This window comes from Bos grunniens, chromosome 15 (genome assembly GCF_055505025.1).
Source record: "Bos grunniens cultivar Pamir isolate PY7600 chromosome 15, Bosgru_T2T1.0, whole genome shotgun sequence".
In the NCBI taxonomy this organism is placed as follows: Eukaryota; Metazoa; Chordata; class Mammalia; order Artiodactyla; family Bovidae; genus Bos; species Bos grunniens.
Window position 1 is genome coordinate 5,630,322 of NC_141179.1, and position 23,307 is coordinate 5,653,628.

Here is a 23,307-nt window from a genome sequence, read left to right on the forward strand (position 1 = left end):
TCTCCTTTCATACTTGTTAGCATTTGTCTTACATATTGCGGCGCTCCTGTGTTGGGTGTATATATAATTGTTATATCTTCTTCTTGGATTGATCCTTTGATCATTATGTAGTGACCTTCTTTGTCTCTTTTCACAGCCTTTGTTTTAAAGTCTATTTTATCTGATATAAGTATTGCTACTCCTGCTTTCTTTTGGTCCCTATTTGCATGGAAAATCTTTTTCCAGCCCTTCACTTTCAGTCTGTATGTGTCCCCTGTTTTGAGGTGGGTCTCTTATAGACAACATATGTAGGGGTCTTGTTTTTGTATCCATTCAGCCAGTCTTTCTCTTTTGGTTGGGGCGTTCAACCCATTTACGTTTAAGGTAATTACTGATAAGTATGATCCCGTTGCCATTTACTTTATTGTTTTGGGTTCGAGTTTATACACTGTTTTTGTGTTTCCTGTCTAGAGAATATCTTTTAGTATTTGTTTGAGAGCTGGTTTGGTGGTGCTGAATTCTCTCAGCTTTTGCTTGTCTGAGAAGCTTTTGATTTCTCCTTCATATTTGAATGAGATCCTTGCTGGGCACAATAATCTGGGCTGTAGGTTATTTTCTTTCATCACTTTAAGTATGTCTTGCCATTCCCTCCTGGCTTGAAGAGTTTCTATTGAAAGATCAGCTGTTATCCTAATGGGAATTCCCTTGTGTGTTATTTGTTGTTTTTCCCTTGCTGCTTTTAATATTTGTTCCTTGTGTTTGATCTTTGTTAATTTGATTAATATGTGTCTTGGGGTGTTTCGCCTTGGGTTTATCCTGTTTGGGACTCTCTGGGTTTCTTGGACTTGGGTAGTTATTTCCTTCCCCATTTTAGGGAAGTTTTCAACTATTATCTCCTCAAGTATTTTCTCATGGTCTTTCTTTTTGTCTTCTTCTTCTGGGACCCCTATGATTCGAATGTTATAGCATTTAATATTGTCCTGGAGGTCTCTGAGATTGTCCTCATTTCTTTTAATTCGTTTTTCTTTTATCCTCTCTGATTCATTTATTTCTACCATTCTATCTTCTAATTCACTAATCCTATCTTCTGCCTCTGTTATTCTACTATTTGTTGCCTCCAGAGTGTTTTTAATTTCATTTATTGCATTATTCATTTTATATTGACTCTCTTTTATTTCTTCTAGGTCCTTGTTAAACCTTTCTTGCATCTTCTCAATTTTTGTCTCCAAGCTATTTATCTGTGATTCCATTTTGATTTCAAGATTTTGGATCAATTTCACTATCAGTATTCGGAATTCTTTATCAGGTAGATTCCCTATCTCTTCCTCTTTTGTTTGGTTTGGTGGGTATTTATCCTGTTCCTTTATCTGCTGGGTATTCCTCTGTCTCTTCATCTTGTTTAAATTGCTGAGTTTGGGGTGTCCTTTCTGTATTCTGGCAGTTTGCGGAGTTCTATTTATTGTGGCATTTCCTTGCTCTGTGTGGGTTTGTACAGGTGGCTTGTCAAGGTTTCCTGGTTAGGGAAGCTTGTGTCGGTGTCCTGTTGAGTGGAGCTGTATTTCTTCTCTCTCCTTTCGAAGACTTAGGTTGCTTTTCTGGGTGCCTGATGTCCTCTGCTGGCATTCAGAAGTTGTTTTGTGGAATTTACTCAGCGTTTAAATGTTCTTTTGATGAATTTGTGGGGGAGAAAGTGTTCTCCCCATCCTACTCCTCTGCCATCTTCCCTAATGGTGTTTTAAAAATGACTTTATAACATGTTTCTGGAGCTTAGTGGAACAGTGACTTAATCAAGGAAGTATCTGTTAAGTTTTAAAAGTTGTACTGAATTTTGACAAAGGCAGACAACTGGACAGGACTGTTTAAAACAACCATTAATGTGTTAGTATCTGTGCTAAGTGCTGGATGGGCATCATCTCATATACTCCTCACAATAATCCTCAGAAGCAGATACTATTATAATTTCCATTTCACAGAGGAAAAAATACAGAAACAAAGAGAATAGCCTGTCCAAAATCACTGAGCTGGTAAATGACAAGTCTAAGATTTGGACCCACGTAATCTAACTCTAAAGTCTGTCTGCAGCATCAATACTGCCTCCAATGTATTTTATATTTCTGTACTGTACAAAGGCAACATTTGAGATCTGTCGACTGAAAAAGAATACACCACGTGAGAGTTGTGTGTTAAGCTTTATTTGTGGCAAAATGAGAACTACAGCCCAGGAGACAGCATTTCAGGTAGCTTTGAAAAACTGCTCCAACGAGTTAGGGGTGGAAGGTCAATATATTTCTGAAATTGGTGAAGGGGGAGTACATGGAATTGAGCGCTTATTTTGCAAAAGGCTGCTCCTAGCCTTGGGAAGATTCAATATAAGACAATCACGCATTGGGAATTAAAGTTCTAATAATGGGGAAACTAAGGCTCAGAGTAGTTTTAATTAACTAAACTTTTTAAATAAATCTAAATGGTAGAGAACTTGAATCAAGGTCTAACTCTAATTTTGTTATCCCATGTTTTTCATGAAAGATGTCATAAAACCAAAACAGGATAAGAGCAGACTCTTTCAAGCATCAATCAATTAATTGATAACTCAGCAATCATCTGTTAAATAGCTGCTATTTGTCAATCATTTGTTAGGTCCTGGGGATACAGATATAACACGATCCTAGTGCTAGAGGTGGAGATGGATAATGAAAGAAGGCAACTACAGACAATACAGTGAGTTCCCTGATAATGATAAGCACTGTGCCTGTGAAACACGGATGTGAGGTACACCAAATCCACACTGTGCATAAGGGCAAGTCAGGAATGGCTTTCTAGAGGAGACAACGCTTTGGGTGAGACTCAAAAGATACACAGCATACAGTAGAGAAAGACATGGAAAGCAGGAAAAGGAAGGGGCATTAATAAAAAAGACAGGCGTGAACTAGGCTGATGGCCAGAAGCTTTTGAATACTAATACTGAGGAGCTTAGTCTAGAAAGCGATGATAAAACTGAACATTAATTAGGGAAGTGACATAATCATATTTGGATTTTAGAAAGATTATCCTAGTAGAAGTAGGGACAACAGGCACTAGAGTGAGGAAACTGAAGTCAGAGAGGTGAATTTGGAAGGTAGTGTAATACAGGCATGAATCAAAGGGGACATGCATCAGTGAGAATAAGGATAACAACAGAAACACTTCTGCAGCACTTACGAGTGCAGGCCTGTTCTCAGCATTTTACTTACATTAGCCCTTTAGACTTCAAATGGACCCTCTGAGATGGATACAGTTTTATTATTCCTGCTAGGAACACTTAGAAACTAAGGTGGTGGTGTTTAATTGCTAAGTCGTGTCTGACTCTTTTGTGATCTCATGGACTGTAGCCCACCAGGCTCCTCTGTCCATGGGATGTCCCAAGCAAAAATACTGGAATAGGTTTCCATTTCTTTCTCCAGGAGGGGGTTCCTGACCCAAGGATCAAACCCAAGTCTCCTGCATTGCAGGCGGGTTCTTTACTACTGTAAATTAAGGTAGAGAAAGCTTAAGTAACTTGCACCAGAAAACATTCCAGTATGTAATCTTCGATGTTTGATTTCCACTCTGCAACCTTAATATGTATATTATATGAACTTAAAAAAAAAAGGACCACCGTTAGTAACTCTTTTACCTTTTCATTTAATAATGTAACTGTCTCTCCTACTGACAAACTCTACCCTACAGATTAAACTGATGTGCTGGCCCTCACACCTGAGTGGGATACTGGTAATCCATCATCCGCACACTGCTGAAGTTAAGCCAACACTGGCTTATAGTGTACGGAAATGAACTGACTCTCACTTGATTCAAGCTTATTGCAGGGTCTGAAACAGGGAGCAAGCTTTGTAATTGCTATTTATTTTGAGCACTAGAAGTTGCATTGGGATTTCACAGTATGTGGAAAGAAAAGAATTCAGTTTGCATATTTTAATGAAAAGGAGAAAGAAAAAAGGAAAAACAAAAATATAATTCACTGTGATTTCAATTTTATATTAAGTGCTTAACCCATATGTACAGTTTATCACGAACTCCTAAACTACTCATAACTTACAACTTTCTACAATTAATTAAATTAGCTAAAATCCATTTCATACACATATACATCATGAGAGAATATTTTTCAGAAGGATAAATATAGCTTCAGAGTAAAGCACTTTAATGATAGAACCCTTACCTTCTATACAGAAGAGAAAGTACAACTCAGAAGATAGCTTGTGATAAAAGAGAATACATTCTGATTTAATCTTTCTAAGACCTTTATTTAGCACCAAGGATTTCAATTTTCTTACCCGGGAAACAATTTATAAACCATCACCAGAACCAACGAAGAACTTTCAGATCCAAGAGATTTAATTAGTTGAACTACTTTCTTTTCAAATATGTGTTATTTTAAAAATCCTTTTATTTATGTCTTTTCTTTTAAAAGTCTCATATTATTTGTTTTCTCAGGACATGTAATTTCAGTTTCCCATTAAAAATTCCCTGATATCTCAGTTGGTAAAGAATCTGCTTGCAATGCAGAAACCCCAGTTCAATTCCTGGGTCGGGAAGATCCCCTGGAGAAGGTATAGGCTACCCACTCCAGAATTCTTGGGCTTCCCTGGTGGCTCAGCTGGAAAAGAATCCACCTGCAGTGCAGAAGACCTGGGTTTGATCCCTGGGGTGGGAAGATCCCCTGGAAAGGAGAAAGGCTATCCACTCCAGTATTCTGGCCTGGAGAATTCCATGGACTGTATAATTCATGGGGTCACAAAGGTTCATACATAACTGAGTGACTTTCACTTTCACACTTTCATTAAAAATTATAAAATATGTATAAGAGATTACACTAAGTTATATAAAAAGTTTGGAAAGGTAGAAGCAATCCATTGATGAATGAATGGACAAACGAAATCTGACACAGAACTAACTTGACCCAAAAAGAGTCTTGTCCAAATAAACCCACTCCAAGTTGAAAATATCCTGTCGAAAATGCATCTAATGGACCTAACTTACTGAACATCGTAGCTTTTAGCCCAACCTATTTTAAAAGTGCTCAGAACTCATACGTTAGCCTTCAGTTGGGCAAAGCCATCTAATACAAAGCCTGTTCTATAATAAAGTATATAATATCTCAAGTAATTTATGGAGTACTGCATTGAAAGTGAAAACAGAATGGCTGTATGGGTACAGAATGACTGAACTGTATCGGTTGCTCACCCTGATGACTGTGTGGCTGAGTGACAGCTGCAGCTCACTGCCGTTGCCCAGCATTTCAAGAGAAAAGTACCATGTATGCCAGCCAGGGAAAAGATCAAAATTCAAAGTATGGTTTCTATTGAATATATCACTGTTGCACCATCCTAAAGTATAAACCACCTTAAGTTAGGAACCATTTTCATATATGTACAATGGAAAAATTTTCAGCATTAAAAAGAAAGGAAATATACATGCTAAAAATGAATGAACCTTAAGGATAATATGCTTAGTGATACAAACCAGTCAAATAACTATGATTCCACTTATATGAAGCACCTAGAATACTTAACTTCATAGGGATAGAAAGTAGAATGGCGGCTGCTGGAGGCTGGGTGGTGGGGGAACAAGAAGGTATTCAGTGGATAGTGTTTCCATTCCATTTTGTAAAATGGAAAAGAGTTCTGGAGATTGGTTGCACAACCCCATGAATGTACTTAACTTTACTGAACTGTACACTTAAAATGATTCAAATGATCAATTATATATGTATACTGGCACAATTTAAAAACTTCATTAGAAAACATGCAAAAGGAAAAGAAGAAACCAGTTTCCTTCCTGAGTCTATGGCAGTATTGTGTGCTTGATAATTTATTTGTTACCCACACTGAGTTCACTGAATACAGAAACCATGCCCTGTGCATTTTTTCCTATCTCCAGGGCCCAGCATGGTATAGAGAGTCCATGGTAGAGGGTCAATAAACATTTGCAGAATGTTCTTTATATATCATTCAGTAACAACTTGAAATTGAGTTCATTTTAGGGCTTGAATCCTGACATTATTAGCACAAAAATTTAACTAAATGCAGAATTACCAAAAAGAAAGAAAGAAAGAAAGAAAGAAGACAAGCAAGGAAATAAAACAAAGTGGGTAATTTGTCAAACACAGAGCTGTTGTGATGACAGTACTGTTGCCATTCAGTTGTAAAGTCGTGTTCAAGTCTTTGTGACCCCACAACTGCAGCACACCAGTCTTCCTTGTCCTTCACTCTTTCCTGGAATTTAGTCAAACTCCTGTCCACTGATTCAGTGATGCCATTGAACCATCTTATCTCTGTCTTTCCCTTCTCCTCCTGCTTCAATCTTCTCCAGCATCAAGGTTTTTTCCAATAAGTGGGCTCTTCACATCAGGTGGCCAAAGTATTGGAGCTTCAGCTTCAGCATCAGTCTTTCCAATGACTATTCAGAGTTGATTTACTTTAGGATTGACTGGTTGGATCTCCTTGCCGTCTGAGGGACTCTCAAGAGTCTTCTCCAACACCACAGTTCAAAAGCATCAATTCTTTGGTGTTCAGTCTCCTTTACGGTCCAACTCTCACATCCATACATGACTACTGGAAAAACCATAGCTTTGACTAGATGGACCTTCCTTGACAAAATGATGTCTTTGCTTTTTAATATGCTGTCTAGGTTTGCCATGGCTTTTCTTCCAAGGAATAAGCATCTTTTAATTTCTTAGCTGCAGTCACCATCCACAGTGATTCTGGAGCCCAGGAGAATAAAATACGCCACTGTTTCCACTTTTTCCCCTTCTATGTGCCATGAAGTGATGGGACTGAACGTCATGATCTTCGTTTACTCAGTGTTGAGTTTTACAACAGCTTTTTCACTCTCCTCTTTCACTCTCATCAAGGGACTCTTCAGTTCCTCCTCACTTTTTTCCTTTAGAGTGGTACCATCTGCATATCTGAGGTTACTGATGTTTCCCCTGGCAATCTTGATTCCAGCTTGTGAGTCATCCAGCATGGCATTTCGCATGATGTACTTTGCAGCTAAGTTAAATAAGCAGGGTGACAATATACAGCCTTGTCATATTCCTTTCCCAATTTTGAGCCAGTTTGTTGTTCCATGTCCTGTTCTAACTGTTGCTTCTTGATCTGCATACAGGTTTCTCAGGAGACAGATAAGGTGGTATGGTATTCCTATCTCTTGAAGAACTTTGCACAATTTGTTGTGATCTACATAGTCAAAAGCTTTAGCATAGTCAGTGAAGCTGATACTTTTCTGGAATTCCGTCGCTTTTTCTATGATCCAATAATGACTTAGTCGCTAAGTCGTGTCTGACTCTTGTGACCCCATGGACTGTAGCCTTCCAGGTTCCTCTGTCCATGGGATTCTCTAAGCAAGAATACTGGAGTGGGTTGCCATTTCCTTCTCCAGGGAATCTTCCCAACCCAGAAATCAAACCTGGGTCTCCTGCACTGCAGGCAGATTCTTTACAGACTAAGCTACCAGGGAAATATTTTAGGTTTAACAAATATCCCCAAAGATTGGACCTGGTATGACTCATGCACACATGCTAAGTTGTTTCAGTCATGTTCGACCCTTGCAACCCTATGGACTATAGCCTGTCAGGGTCCTCTGTCCATGGGATTCTCCAGGCAAGAATACTGGAGTGGGTTGCCAGGCCCTTCTCCAGGGTATCTTTTCAACCCAGCAATCAAACCTGCATCTCTTATGTCTCCTGCATCGGCAGGCAGGTTCTTTACCACTCGTGCCGCCTGTGATTCAAATATTTTGGAGTAGGTAACCTTTCTCTTCTCCAGGGGATCTTCCCAATCCAGGGATCAAACTCAGGTCTCCCGTACTGTGGGCAGATTCTTTACCACAAGGGAAGTCCAAGAATACTGGAGTGGGAAGCCTGTCCCTTTTCCAGCAGATCTTCCTGATCCAGGAATTGAACTGGGGTCTCCTGCGTTGCAGGTGGATTCTTTACCAACTGAGCTATGAGGGAAGCCCATCCAATGGATGTTGGCAATTTGATCTCTGGCTCCTCTGCCTTTTCTAAATCCAGCTTGTACATCTGGAATATCTTGGTTCACATACTGTTGAAGCCTAGCTTGAAGGATTTTGAGTATTACCTTGCTAGCATGTGAAATAAGCACAATTATATGATAGTTTGAACATTCTTTGGCATTGCCTTTCTTGGGATTGGAATGAAAACTGACCTTTTCTAGTCCTGTGGCCACTATTGAGTTTTCCAAATTTGCTGCCGTATGAGTGCAGTGCTTCTAACAGCATCATCTTTTAGGTTTTGAAATAGCTCAGCTGCAATTCCATTACCTCCACTAGCATTGTTTGTAGTGATGCTTCCTAAAGCTTACTTGACTTCACATTCCAGGATGTCTGGCTCTAGGTGAGTGATCACACCATCGTGGTTATCCCGGTCATTAAGATGTTTTTTGTATAGTTCTTCTGTGTATTCTTGCCACCTCTCCTTAATCTCTTCTTCTTCTGTTAGGTACATACCATTTCTGTCCTTTATTGAGCCCATCTTTGCATGAAATGTTCCCTTGGTATCTCCAACTTTCTTGAAGAGATCTCTAGTTTTTCACATTCTATTGTTTTCCTCTATTTCTGTGCATTGTTCACTGAGGGAGGCTTTCTTATCTCTCCTTGCTATTCTCTGGAACTCTGCATTCAGTTGGTTCTCTCTCTCCTTTTCTCCTTTGCTTTTCACTTCTTTTCTTTTCTCAGCTATTTGTAAGGCCTCCTCAGATAACCATTTTGTCTTTTTGCATTTCTTTTTCTTGGGGATGGTTTTGTTTAGCATACCAAAATAATTTTAAAGGCACCTTGAGGCACCTGATGATCGAAAATGGCTATTGGTGGAGAACGATAAACTCTATTCAAAATGTACATACATTTTAAAACAAATGTTGTTCAATATCTGTCATTCCAATATGTAACAGACTCACAGTATCCCCAGCATGGCATACACATACACTTGCAAGTATTAAAACTATCTATAATGAAGTTTTGGGAAAGATGATTAAGCTTATCTTCAAGTATGTTCAGTACATAAAGTGATAGTCTAAAATTTTTTTCATCTAATAAAATCTAATAAAAGCAGATCAAATGTATATTTACTTCTGTGGAATTTATTTCAAAATAATGTTCAATAAAAAACTCTATGCTTTTACATTCGTTAAGATTTAATGATTTCATGGATACTTTCTGTATTGTTTCCTGTGATAAATTCATTTAGGCCAATGTCATGTTGGTGTAAGTAAATATATGTATATTTTCTTGATAAAGTGTCTATTCAAATCTTTTTTCTCATTTATAACATTGGGATGTTTGTCTTTGCATTTTTGAATTGATTTCTTTTTAATATTTCCATACAAATACACGTTCTTTGGTTGGATGTATGTCTTGCAAATCTTTTCTCCTAGTCTGTGGCTTACTTTTCATTCTTAACAGTTAATTCTTAACAGTGTGATCAATTTGGGGATAATTTTTTTATACGTTTGGAGGTACAGGTATATGCATTATTATTATTAGGCTTTTGGCTATTTAATTGTTCTACTACCATTTGTTAAGAGATTTTCATTTCTTCATTTAATTGCCCTAGAATATTTGGTGGAAATCAACTGATTATCTCTGAGTCTATTTCTGAACTCCTTATTCCATTTTACTGAGCTATACATCTATCTTTATACCATTAAGAATCCTGGTGGCTCAGAGATTAGAGCATCTGCCTCCAATGTAGGAGACCCAGGTTCAATCCCTGGGTTGGGAAGATCCCCTGGAGAAGGAAATGGTAACCCACTCCAGTATTCGTGCCTGGAGAATCCCATGGACAGAGGAGCCTGGCAGGCTACAGTCCATGGGGTTGCAAAGAGTCGGACATGACTGAGTGACTTCACTTTCACGCATTGAAGAAGGAAATGGCAACACACTCCAGTATTCTTGCCTGGAGAATCCCAGGGATGGGGGAACCTGGTAGGCTGCTGTCTATGGGGTCGCACAGAGTCAGACACGACTGAAGCAACTTAGCAGCAGCAGCAGCACACCAGATCTTTTGCATTTTATTTGAATCAAATTCTCCATCACTAAAAAAAAAAGTTCTATACAGGTTATTTAAAAATTTTTTTTTATTGTGTCTGTGTGGAATTTCAGGATCAGTCTGGAAAAGACTAACATCTCAAGAGCACTGGGTAACCTGCTGTGTGAGCACAGCACCCCTTTCAGTGTATGTTTCCCTTTATTTAGGTCTTTTTAAGTTTCAGTCATCAGTGTTTTATAGTTTTCAGTGTGTATAGAATCTTTACAAATCTTTTATCAATTTTATCCTGATATGTCATCTTCCTGATATAATTACAAATGATACTTTTACATTTCAGTTTTCAATAGTTTTTTTTCCAGGATACACATTACATTTTTAATGTATTTACTTAAACTCTCTTCTTAGCCTTTTAGACAGCTTTTAGATTTCTTAAGATCCTGAGAGTAGTTGATCATATCCTCTGCCAAAAACAGACAGGCGTCCTTCCTCCTTTCCAGTGTGCATGCCTTTTATTTCTTTTTCTTAACATGGTGCACTAGGCAGCCCCTTCAATGAAATGCTGAAAAGCAGTGAGACAGGACCTCAGTACCCTATGCCCAATCTTTGGAGAAAAACATTCAGTCTTTTACTCCTATATTAGCTATAGTTTGTTCATAGATGCCTTTTCTCTGGTTAAGAAGGTTCTCCTAAAATTCCAGTTTGGTGACAGGTTTTGTCATGACTGGATGCTGAATTCTGTCAAATGCCTTTTCTGCATCTATTAATAATGATTTCTAAAATTAATTATTAAAACGGTAAATAATATTGATTTTTCATTAACTCAAATTTAAGATAAACTCCACTTGGTTATCTGTTATTTTGAATTCAATTTGCTAAAATCTTGGTGACAATTTTAGTATCTATATTTATGAAGGAACTCAGTCTGTAGATTTCTTTTATTATGATGTCTTTGTTAGGTTTTATTATCAGGTAATGCTAGTCTCACAAAAAAGCAGGGAAGTATTCCTGCCTCTTCTATTTTCTGAAATAGTTTACAGAATTGATATTATTTCTTCCTTATGTTTTTGTTAGATTTCACCAGTGAATTCTAGGTGTTCTCTTTGTGGAAAGGTTTTTTAATAACAAATTCAACTTCCTTAATAGAAAGATACAGAAGTTACCTATTTCTTCTTGACTGAGCTTTGGTAATTTGTATCTTTCAAGGAATTTCTACATTTCATCTAAGTTCATCTAAGTATATTCTATTATGGCAAATGAAGGTTATAAGTTAGGGATAGGGTATATGAAGGCCCCTTGTTCTTACATAGATCAACAGGAACCGATTTCCATTTATTAACATAAGTACATCTAATTATTTTTTCATTATAAGTAAAGCTAGAAATGAGGAGGTGGGGGAATTCTATGCTAATATTTGGTAGGCCTTTGGAGATGAGTATGTGGAGTTCGTTCTTCATAAAGCTGATCACTGCCTCTCATAATAAAGACTACCATTTAGCTGCCTGGTCAAATTAACAAAACATTCAATGAGAGATGAAAAAGAAAGAACAGTGAGCCAGGAAACACAACATCAGGACTGCAGTATGGGCTCTGACGCTTTACCAGGTTAGCAACCCCTTTCAGCTCTGGTTTTCTAACAGAAATAAAAGGGAGATGATAAAGGCAGAAAATCAGTGTTACATGAAACATAAGCTTCCACTCCATTCTAATGGACAACTGCAAATTATTCAATATGAATAATTATCATTGGGTAAAATAGTTTGTATGTGACTTTTCTTAGAACTTATTTGTATAAAGGTAGGTAAATTTGAAAAGGGGGGCCTTTAAGAAAAGATGAGATCTCCAACCATTTAAAACGAACCATTTAATCTTTTCTTTTCCCCCAACGACTGGAAGATGGATAATGGAGGTCGCAGCACAGATGGTGACAGTGGTGTGGGGATGGCATGAAGGAGAGGCAGCACCTGCCGCTGCCCTTTCTGATGAGACTGTCTACAGAGCAGCATTTCTGAAACCTCGGCATGCAGCCGGCCCTCTCAAGGCACTGACAAAACACAGACTGCAGGGCGACATGTTCAGAATTTATGACCAGTTAGTCTGGGGTGGGGCCTGAGAGTCTGTAATTTTACCAAGTTCTCAAATGATACTGATGTTATTGTCTGGAGACCCTACTTGAGAGACACTGCTTAAAGAAGACCATGGCAGAGAAAGGAGTGAAAGGAAAAACCTGTCTAGCAGAGGAGCTCGCAACTCTTAGAGGAAATCTTAATAAAGCTGGTGTGTGTGTGTGTGTGTGTGTGTGTGTGTGTGTATGCGTATTTTTTAAAAGTGTAGGTCTTTCCTTCAAGTTTTAGAAGTGTCACTAATTTGACAAAAGGTTAAACATCAGTTGTTTGGAAACTTAATGAGTCAAGATCTATTAGCAATTTTGCTGTACTGTTGAGTGACTCCTTGCTTTAAAGATTAAAAAGCTTTAGTGTTACCACCTAATACGTTAAGATAGACTGAAATATACAGGAAATACCTACACTGCCTTTAAAGGGATACTATTAAAATAATCTTTTCTAAAGCAATACAATCTATTAATTTCTGCAAAATGGTAATTCACGTAGTGATTATTTAGCAAGAAAGATGAGGTAATTTAGTGTTGTATCTTCCCAACTTTTGTTTATCTTCTAAATTATGATTAAAAGCCTATGTCTTAATACATAAAAGAAGAATAACAATATTTTACAATATCATGTCCTAACAAGCATATTATAAGTACGGTGATTTTTTTACAAAAAAGTTTCAGTAGATCACCAGAAATGTGTCAAGGAAAAAATGTCATAATTCTCCCTAGGAAAATTCTTACTCCAGTCATTTCAGAGACTGTAAAGAAAATGTCAAGTACTGAACTATTTCCTAAATTACATTAAGTCACATCACATAATTCAGAACTTGTCACATTCAAATGTAATAAAACATTAAATTTTTATCCTGAAATAAATGGGATAGTACTAGATTCAAATTTTTGGTAAAATGCATTAGAAAGTAAATGTCAGAAACTATTTTAACTGATCTTATCCCAGTGAAAGTCAGCCTTGCCTTATTTGAGTTTTACCAAACACCCTGAAATATTTCAAAGATACTATATGTGATATAATTTAAATGTGCTTCACAAAGCACATTTTTTATCCTTAGAAAGAATTTTAACAAATTCACTTTCAGGCAAATTATACAAATATTTTAAAAATAGTGATATTTTAAAGGCTATATTTCTTAAGTCAAAGTGTAATGTAGAACACAATAATTAACAATGAGATTGCACATATCTTACATAAACATATTTTTAAGAAATAAGTCCTCAAATCCTATATCAAGGACAGAAACACTTAGCAGAGCTTAATGGGCTGAGGTGAAGATAAGAAATGTTATAAATAATTAATAATCTAGAACCCTTCCCTAAAATATCATTCTTTGGTGTTATTCAAGGAACATGTTTCATATAACAAAACCATTTAGGTTTTTTTGGCTATCTTTCAATAAGATCTATTGTAAACCATATTACATTACAGTTATAAAAATAATTTATCCATTTTCTTGAATGTGTATGTCAAAGATTACTCAAATGGTTAACAGCAGAAACAAAACAAGAAATCACATTTGTCATTACCTTTCATATTTTTCATTAATATCACATAGTATCCTCAAGCACTTTATCCATGATAACAATTTAACTTTCACAATCACATGATGTAGGTCCCTTTATTATTCTCATCTGACACAAGAGAAAGTTTAAGAGGTTTAGGTGACCTGTCCAAAGTCACACAGCTATTAATTGGCAGAAAAGAATGAAACAGGCCGACCTATTCTGGAAGCCACATTCTGAGCTTCTTTATTACATTATATTTACATGAAAATATTCTTATTTCCTATAACATTTAATCCAAACTCTTTTCTTTGGCTTTAAAGACCTCAGAAATCTGATGTAACCTTAGTTTTACCATACTTCGTTGTATACCACTTCCACTGGACTTACTGTTCTCTTCTATACAAGTCATGTTCTTCCAGCATCACTGGTCTCCTCTTATTCTTGATGCAACTGTAACTGTCTATACCATACATTTTACCCATATACAGCATGGAGCTGGATTTAAAGATATACACTCTCATGAGTATTTATCTTTTCACAAATAAATTTAAATTCATTTACATTTATTATGACAATCAGACCTGTCTAGATTCAAATCCTGACTGTGTAAATTACTCATTGTGTGACTGGTTAAATTATATAATGCGTCTGTGCCCCAGGCTCCTCACATTAAAATGGGGCTAACATAGCACCATCTCGTACTGTTAATGTGGTGATTAACTGAGTTAATTAATGTAATTTTAAAATTCTTAGAACACTTAACCACTGTTTCCTTCACTGTGTCATGATGCTTTCATGATTGATAATATATCTACTTTAAATTGGAAACAAATTAGTTACAATTTGTCATACAGAACAGTATTACACCACTCTGATTAATAGATTATTAATTATTAACAAATTACTGAAACTGGAGCCTATTATACAGAGTGAAGTAAGCCAGAAGGAAAAACACCAATACAGTATACTAACGCATATAATATGGAATTTAGAAAGGTGGTAACAATAACCCTGTATACGAGACAGCAAAAGAGACACTGATGTATAGAACAGTCTTTTGGACTCTGTGGGAGAGTGTGGGATGATTTGGGAGAATGGCATTGAAATATGTATAATATCATATATGAAATGAGTTGCCAGTCCAGGTTCGATGCATGATACTGGATGCTTGGGGCTGGTGCACTGGGACGACCCAGAGGGATGGTATGGGGAGGGATGAGGGAGGAGAGTTCAGGATGGGGAACACATGTATACCTGTGGCGGATTCATTTTGATATATGGTAAAACCAATACAATATTGTAAAGTTAAATAAAATCAAATTAAAAAAAGAAAAAAATTATTAACAAATTAATAACAAATTAACATTATTAACAAATGATTAATAGAGATAGTAATCTACACAAAAAAAACACAATGCAAAGCTGAGACTCTTTTTTCCAGGGTAAAGAAAAGAGGAACATACAGTTGCTACATCTTTTTTTGAAATTTTTTAAAAAGTTTATTTAATTTGTTGATTTCTTATGTTGAATTTTTGGGGCCATACCCTGTGGCATGCAAGATCTTATTAGGATCAAACTTGCCCCCATTTCAGTAGAAGCAGGGAGTTGTAACCACTGGATCTTCAAGAAAGCCCCTGGAATAGATCTTTTTGTATATGTGAATAAAGAATTTTAAGATGGGCTGAAAGTTTCTATCCCCCCAAAATATGTATGTTGAAACCCTAGACCCTGCTGTCATGGTCCTGAAGCTAAGGTCTGGGAGAGGTAATTAGGTTACACGGGTGAGGTCTGGGGGAGGTAACTGGGTTGTAAGAGTGAGTGGAGACTTCATGATACAATTAATGTCCTCAGAAGGAGAGACAGGAGAGAGTTTGCGTTTGTCCTCTATACCCTGTGAGGACACAGCGAGAAGATAGCCATCAGCAAATTAGGAAGCAGGTCTCACCAGACCCCAGATCTAACAGTAATTCAGTCTTCAACTTTCAAGCCTCCAGAATTGTGAGAAATAAGTATTTGTTGTTTAAGCCATCCATTCCATGTTAATTTGTTATAGCAGTCTGAATTAAAACAGAAATCTTTTTTATGTTAGGGAGTAAGATACAGGCAGTTCCAGGAAGACTATCTTTTATTTTCAAACAGAGAAGACTTTTATGTTGACTATCAGTTTCTCTATATTGAGGGTAAACAGCAGGCAAAAAAAAAAAAACACATTTTTTCTTTCTAAATTCCTATAGAGCCCTAGTGACATCTTTTCCAAAGGCCAGGTTCTGCAAAGTTTATATTCTCCAAATTAACTAAAGTGAATCTACATAAGATACTCTGAATGCTTTGTTTTTATCCAAGAGATATGAAATAACATGGATTTTAATGTCATTTATAATGGTCCAATCACTCATCAAGAGATGTGTTGATTTTCTTTTCCTCTGCTTATGATGTTTCTATTTGGTACGTATCCTTCCCTTACTTGTAGTATATGTATTACAGATGGAGCAGAATCTCTCCCATGGGAGATGCATTTGGCTTAAGCCCCAGCCAGTGAGACCTCTGCACAAGCTGCCCACAGAACTAGTAAAGGACTAGGCACAAAACACAAGCCGTTCAGTCTGAAGCAAAGTTAATCCCAAGATTTTTGCTTGAGTTGCCAGGAAACAGGCATTCTTTCTCCTGGACTTAGACGACATAAGACTTGAACTCCTGGGAGACCACCATGTGTAGACGACCCACCCAAAAGTGAAGTTGTTATGGAAGATGCATACACACACATGCACACAGACACACACACGATGACTAAAGAGGTAGATAAATAACACAAGCTGAGATCCTAATAACAACTTTAAGCTGCATCAAGCTGATTTAATGCTGCTACCTTTGGATCCTTCAGTTGCAACAGCCGATTAATTCTACGTGGCTTAAGCTAGTTTACCCTGGAAAAGGGAAAAGCCACCCACTCCAGTATTCTGGCCTGGAGAATTCCATGGACTGTATAATCCATGGGGTCACAGAGTCAGACACAACTGAGAGACTTTCACACTAAGCTAGATTAACTCGGATTTTCTGTTACTGTAAATTGTAAGACTTCTAACAAAGGTATACAAGATGGAGGAGTCACTTACATTAGTGAAAATAAAACACATATATTTAATATCGGCTTACCTTTTGGTTTAATAAAGCACTTGCCAATTTTTGTACTTCTGAACTCAATAAGGTGGTTCCTCTGATGACTTTGCTGAGAGCAGCAAGAGACTGATGGACACTCTGTACTAAGCGGATGGCGTTAAATTGTTCAAGAATGATGAAGGATAATATTGGAGATCCTTGTCGATCATTAGGAGGCAACAATTTCTGATGAATCAGGTTTGAATTCTAAAAGAATAATGTATCATTTAATATTTGCTGAAAAGTAACACAAATATATCAAAACATTCAAAAGTTATTTAAATCTTCTGTTGGTATACTTGTTTTGAAATACTCTCTTATGAATGGCCAAATGTATTAAACCCATAAATACATAGGAAAAGAATTCTGGACTTCACCAACTTAAATGGGGTGAGAGTGGAAACTGAGAAGGGGAACGCAGCAGTTGATACGGCTGGGAAGTGTAAGAACGGCACACTGTAAGCCAACGCAGAGACAGCAGCACAGCTGAACTACAACTCGATCGCTACAAGGAAAGCAGAAGGAATCATGCCTTTGAAAAATATGTGAGCAAATACTTATTTCAATTTGAAAATTTACTGTATGTAAACTTAAAAAATTACATTAAAGATCGGTACCAGTGAATATTGTATCTTAGTATTTATTTCTACATCTACACTTTAAGAGAGGCTCTGATACATGGAACTTGGGGCTCCTCAAATTGTTAAAAGAAAAAAGTCAAGGAATCCCAGCCATTTCCGAACAGTCTACATAGCTAAGAAGAAAAAAATATATCACTTCATTAGTATTCTAAAAGTGTCAAAAACCTGTCAAAGAGACAGCACTGGCAAGTCTGCACTCTTACCTACTGTCCATTTTCCTGACTCCCTCTGTATGTTCTGCTTACAGTCCTAGTGAAGGGTCCCCTCTTCTTTTCTAGTGGTTGTCACACTCCCATATTCCATGAGAGCACTGTCTGGTTTTCATGTTTTTAGTATGATGATTTAATATTATAATATGAAGATCTAGCCATTAAATAAAAAATTATGAAATAAATTTTACTGGCATGAAAGTCATTCCTGAAAATAGATTCAGGCTATGAGTTCAAATTTAGGCATTTTATTTGTATTAATACTACATTAAAAATACTAAAGCTGTTGGAATCATCTTTGATAGACAAAAAAATGCACATAAATGTACCTATAAAAGTACACAGTGGTGAACTCTAAATCTAGAAGAGAAAAACAGTATACTGTTAAAATTAACTATAAATATTATCCCCTAGATTGGAATTATTTGAACCAGAGCATGAAATAAACAATACTTAACACATCTCCAACCTTAATCAAGTTATAAAACTGACATAAAATTTAGATTATAGACTTTCAATAATTCCTCAGATTAAAAACCATCCCTGGAAGTGAATAATACGTGGTACTTAAATCTTTATCAATCTTACACTAAGACTGGTAAAGATTCAGTTCAGTTCAGTGACTCAGTCATGTCCAAAACTGCAATCCCATGGACAGCAGCACACCAGGCCTCCCTGTCCATCACCAACTCCCGGAGCTTGTTCTAACTCATGTCCATTGAGTCAGTGATGCCATCCAACCATCCATCCTCTTTTGTCCCCTTCTGTTCCCACCTTCAATCTTTCCCAGCATCAGGACTCTTTTCCAATGAATCAAATCTTCGCATCAGGTAGCTAAAATATTGGAGTTTCAGCTTCAGCATCAGTCCTTCCAATGAACATTCAGGACTGATCTCCTTTAGGATGGACTGGCTTTATCTCCTTGTAGTTCAAGGGACTCTCAAGAGTCTTCTCCAACAACACAGTTCAAAAGCATCAATTCTTCAGCACTCAGCTTTCTTTATAGTCCAACTCTCACATCCATACATGACTACTGGAAAATCCATAGCTTTGACTAGATGGATCTTTGTCAGCAAAGAAATGTTTCTGCTTTTTAATATGCTTTCTAGGTTGGTCACAGCTTTTCTTCCAAGGAGCAAGCATATTTTAATTTCATGGCTGCAGTCACCATCTGCAGTGATTTTGGAGCCCAAGAAAATAAAAGTCTGTCGCATTTTCCATTGTCTCCCCATCTTTTGCCATGAAGTGATGGGACCGGATGCCATGATCTTAGTTTTCTGAATGTTGAGTTTTAAGCCAACTTTTTCACTCTCTTCTTTCACTTTCATCAAGAGCCTCTTGGTAAAGATTACTGAATAATAACTTAGTTTATAGATTTTTATCCATTCTATTAAACTGATCAGTCAAATCTGCACCGTTCACAGTTACTTTATAGACGAAGAACACACAAAAATGGAATCTTAGATCATTCAAACAAGATTCCATTTATTTATGATGCACGAAAATAGAAAACTTAGCATACTGAACTTTTTAAAAAGCTGACGAGTACCTATCAAAACTACTTAAAATTGAAATAGAGTTCAGGTAAGAAGTATGGTCTAGAGATGTGCAGTAAGTGTAAAATACCAACTGAATTTCAAAGACTTACTACAAAAAGGATGTGAAATATCACATTAATAATTTTATATTGATCACCCACTGAAATGCTAATATTCTGAATATATCAGGTTAAATAAATTATTAATTTTATTTCTTCATACTTATTTGAATATGGCTGCTAGAATATTTAAAATTACAATTATGGAGTCTATTTGTGTTTCACATTATATTTCTATTTTATAGTGTTGGTCTAGAAACTATCAAGTAAAATGATATGAGTTCAGCAATAAGAACAGAAGAACATGGCAGAAAACAGCACACAGTAGGGTCTTAAAAAAGTGTCTGATTAATGAAAGATGAAAAAAATTAACAGTAAAAAGCCCCAAAGTGATATAAATTGTGATAAATGAATGACTGAGAGAAATACAGCAGAAGACATCAAAGAATATTATATTTTATAACATAATTCATTTCCTACAAGCCTTCATAAAGCTTTATTAAAAAATTAATACAACTTTAACTATAAAAATATATTTTATACATTCTGAAAGAGTTAAGTATAGAGATTTATAGCAGTAGAAACATGTTAAAGTGTTACATTCATCTTAAAACAACCTCAAATTAAGTATTATTTATAATTCAAGTAGCTAAAACTGCCATAAGCAAATTACCTCACTGTAAGACATTTTTCAATGAAACTATCTAGGGATGGCAGTCATAGTTTTAGTAAATTGATTATAAGAAAAACTTTTTTAAGAATAAATATAATTGGTTGAATCATGTACTTTGGAAGGACATCTTTCACATTTTAAAGTTCATCTTATCATTAAAAAAACTAAGTGTATTCATAGGGTATCATTATCTAATTATGAAGCTGCTGAAGAAGAAATGATTGTGGATTTTTAAAAACTATTAAGCAAGAAATATCTTTTGGGCAAGAAAAAGACTAGTCTAACTTTGGTACAATTTAGGTATTAATCCAGAATTTTTGTGTTTTAACTAGAATAGTTTCTAAAGTGAGATACTAATTTAGACATAAGTAAAACAGATGGCACACAAAAGTACTACTCTCTCTGTTCTTTTAATAATTAAAGCTTTTTGAAAATGATTCCTTCTCAGAAAGAATTTTTGCCACTAAAGGAAATTCAAGCGATGAGTAAAGGTTAGCAAGTTTTTCTATGAAGATTCAGATAGCAAATGTCAGACTTTGTGGGACATAAAATCTCTGTTATAACAAATCAACTCTGTCTGTTACCATGTAAATTTAGCAACAGACAATACATAAACAAACAGGCATGGATGACTTTCAATAAATGTGTATTTACAGAAACTGGCAGCAGTTTAGACTTGGCCCATGTGCTGTAGTTTGCCAGCCTCTCAGGTACACTACCACTTATTCAAAGCATTATGGAGATTCACATACTGCTCTAGATAACATCGGAGTCCTTCCAGATCTTAGTTCAATGAAATTAGTAAGATGTGAACTGTAGTTTTATGTGTGTATTTACCTATGACTCACTGAACAATAATCAACAATTGGACACAAGTATTTTTCCTCTTGTCATATGATCACGTCTTTGTTGAAGATATGTTTTTTATGATAAAAAGATACTAAAAGACTTAACACAGTCATTTTAAAAAGCGAAAAAGGAAGTGAGAAACATCAGAAAGAAAGATGGGGTGGCTCTGAGTTACAGAAAAGGGGGAAATATCTTCATTTCCATGTGGCAGAAATCCTACTTATGCCCTCCAGTAATCCTTCATTCCACTTCAGATAATAATTTCCGAATATCTCTCTGGGAAGATCCCAACTCTAAGTCCAAATGGTTCTGGTAGAGTTGACTCTGGCATATGAGTTGCGTGCACACTAGGTCCCTTCAGTCGTGTCCGACACTTTGTGACCCAGTTCACCAGGCCCCTCTGTCCATGGACTCTCCAGGCAAGAACACTGGAGTGGGTTGCCATTTCCTTCTACAGGGGATCTTCCCAACCCAGGGATCGAACCCGGGTCTCCCGCATTACAGGCAGAATCTTCACCATCTGATCCACCAACTTTTAAGTATATGACCTAGAAGTTAACTAATCAGAGCATTCCATTCCGGACCATAGTCACTGGCTGAGAGATGGGCAGATTACCAGAGATAACAAGACATAGTAAGAATCTTGCCTGCATCTTCTGATAAACAGATAACTCTTCCTTTTCACTGCACTTGAACTGAAGAGATCATGAAGTAGAGAACCAATGCAATCATTTTTTGACAATAAAAAGAGAGGCTGTATAAAAAATGGAGCACACACACAAATACACATATATCACGCCAGTTTCAGTGCAGCATCAGCCCTTTTAGAATATACACACCATGTATATTATAATAATTATATATGTGTATATATATCTGTGTGTGTGTGTATATATATGTGTGTGTGTATATATATATAATGGGTGTATATATAACGCCTCCCTGGTGGTGCTAGTGCTAAAGAAACCACCTGCAATGCAGGAGATGTAAGAGATACAGGTTCAGTCCCTGAGTTGAGAAGATTCCCTGGAGAAGGGCATGGTAACCCACTCCAGGATTCATGCCTGGACAATCCTGTAGACAGAGGAGCCTAGCAGGTTATGGTCCATAGCGTCACAAAGAGTCGCACATGACTGAAGCAATTTAGCACAATACACACACACACATACACACACATACACACACATATGTGCATGTGTGTGTGTATGTATGTGTGTGTATGTATATGTATGTATGTATGTGTGTATATACACACATATCGGAGAATGCAACGGCACCCCACTCCAGTACCTTTGCCTGGAAAATCCCATGGATGGAGGAGCCTGGTAGGCTGCAATCCATGGGGTCGCTAAAAGTCAGACACGACTGAGCGACTTCGCTTTCACTTTTCACTTTCATGCATTGGAGAAGGAGATGCAACCCACTCCAATGTTCTTGCCTGGAGAATCCCAGGGACAGGGGAGCCTGGTGGCTGCCATCTATGGGGTCGCATAGAGTCGGACACGACTGAAGTGACTTAGCATAGCATAGCATATATAATGGGATTTCTCTGGTGGCTCAGTGTAAAGAGTCCACCTGCCAATGCAGATAAAAGATGTGGGTTCAATCCCTGGGTTAGGAAGATATTCTGGAGAAGAAAATGGCAATCCACTCCAGGATTCTTGCCTGGGAAATCCCATAGACAGAGGAGCCTGCAGAGCTATGGTCCATGGGACTGCAAAGAGTTGGACATGACTTAGTGACTAAGCAACAACAACTCTCTCTCTCTATATATATATATATATAGAGAGAGAGAGAGAGAGAGAGAAGAAAGGAGAAAGAGAGATGCTGGTAACTAGCAGAGCAAGTAAGGTCAATGCCTAAAGACAGAAGAGGGGAGTACTTTGAGTTGCTACACCGAAGCTGATACTGTAAGCTATTATACCTTTCTAAAAGAAAAACTGAAATGAAGCTAGTAAATGCTAATAGAAATAAGCTTTTGTATTAAATACAAATGACTAACTTTACATGCCTGAGAATTTCATAACTTTTACTTATAATATTGTGATATTAATATATACCAAAACAGTACCCCTAAAGAGACAAGTACAGGATTGACAGTCATCACTCAACAGGACCTTTAAATCTGTCTGTATCTTTTGGGTCTCTCATAGAAAGTCATTATTCATTTATAACTTGAGTATGTAAAACAAAATGGCAATTTAAAAAAAAAACAAGGATTAATATAGAAATGGCATATTAATAAAACCACATTTATTTCTAGGGAAGAACTTTAATAGGCTATCTGCTCCATAACTCCCACTCCAGTATTCTTGCCTGGAGAATCCCGTGGACAGAGGAGCCTGGTGGGCTGCAGTCCACAGGGTCGCACAGAGTCAGACACGACTGAAGTGACTTAGCATGCATGCATGCATGCATTGGAGAAGGAAATGGCAACCCATTCCAGTATTCTTGCCTGGAGAATCCCAGAGGCAGAAGATCCTGGTGGGCTGCTGTCTATGGGGTCACGAAGAGTTGGATACAACTG

General features: G+C 36.9%; 1 protein-coding gene across 4 annotated transcripts in view; it reads right to left on the reverse strand.

Moving 5' to 3' along the window:
- DYNC2H1 (dynein cytoplasmic 2 heavy chain 1) overlaps positions 1 to 23,307 on the reverse strand; it is a 393,081-nt gene that overhangs the window by 79,292 nt on the left and 290,482 nt on the right. For all 4 annotated transcript variants that reach the window (XM_086338264.1, XM_086338263.1, XM_086338267.1 and 1 more), the window contains one exon: positions 16,809 to 17,018. In XM_086338264.1, coding sequence (XP_086194390.1) covers positions 16,809 to 17,018 — 210 coding nt within the window. The remainder of the gene's footprint in view (positions 1 to 16,808; positions 17,019 to 23,307) is intronic.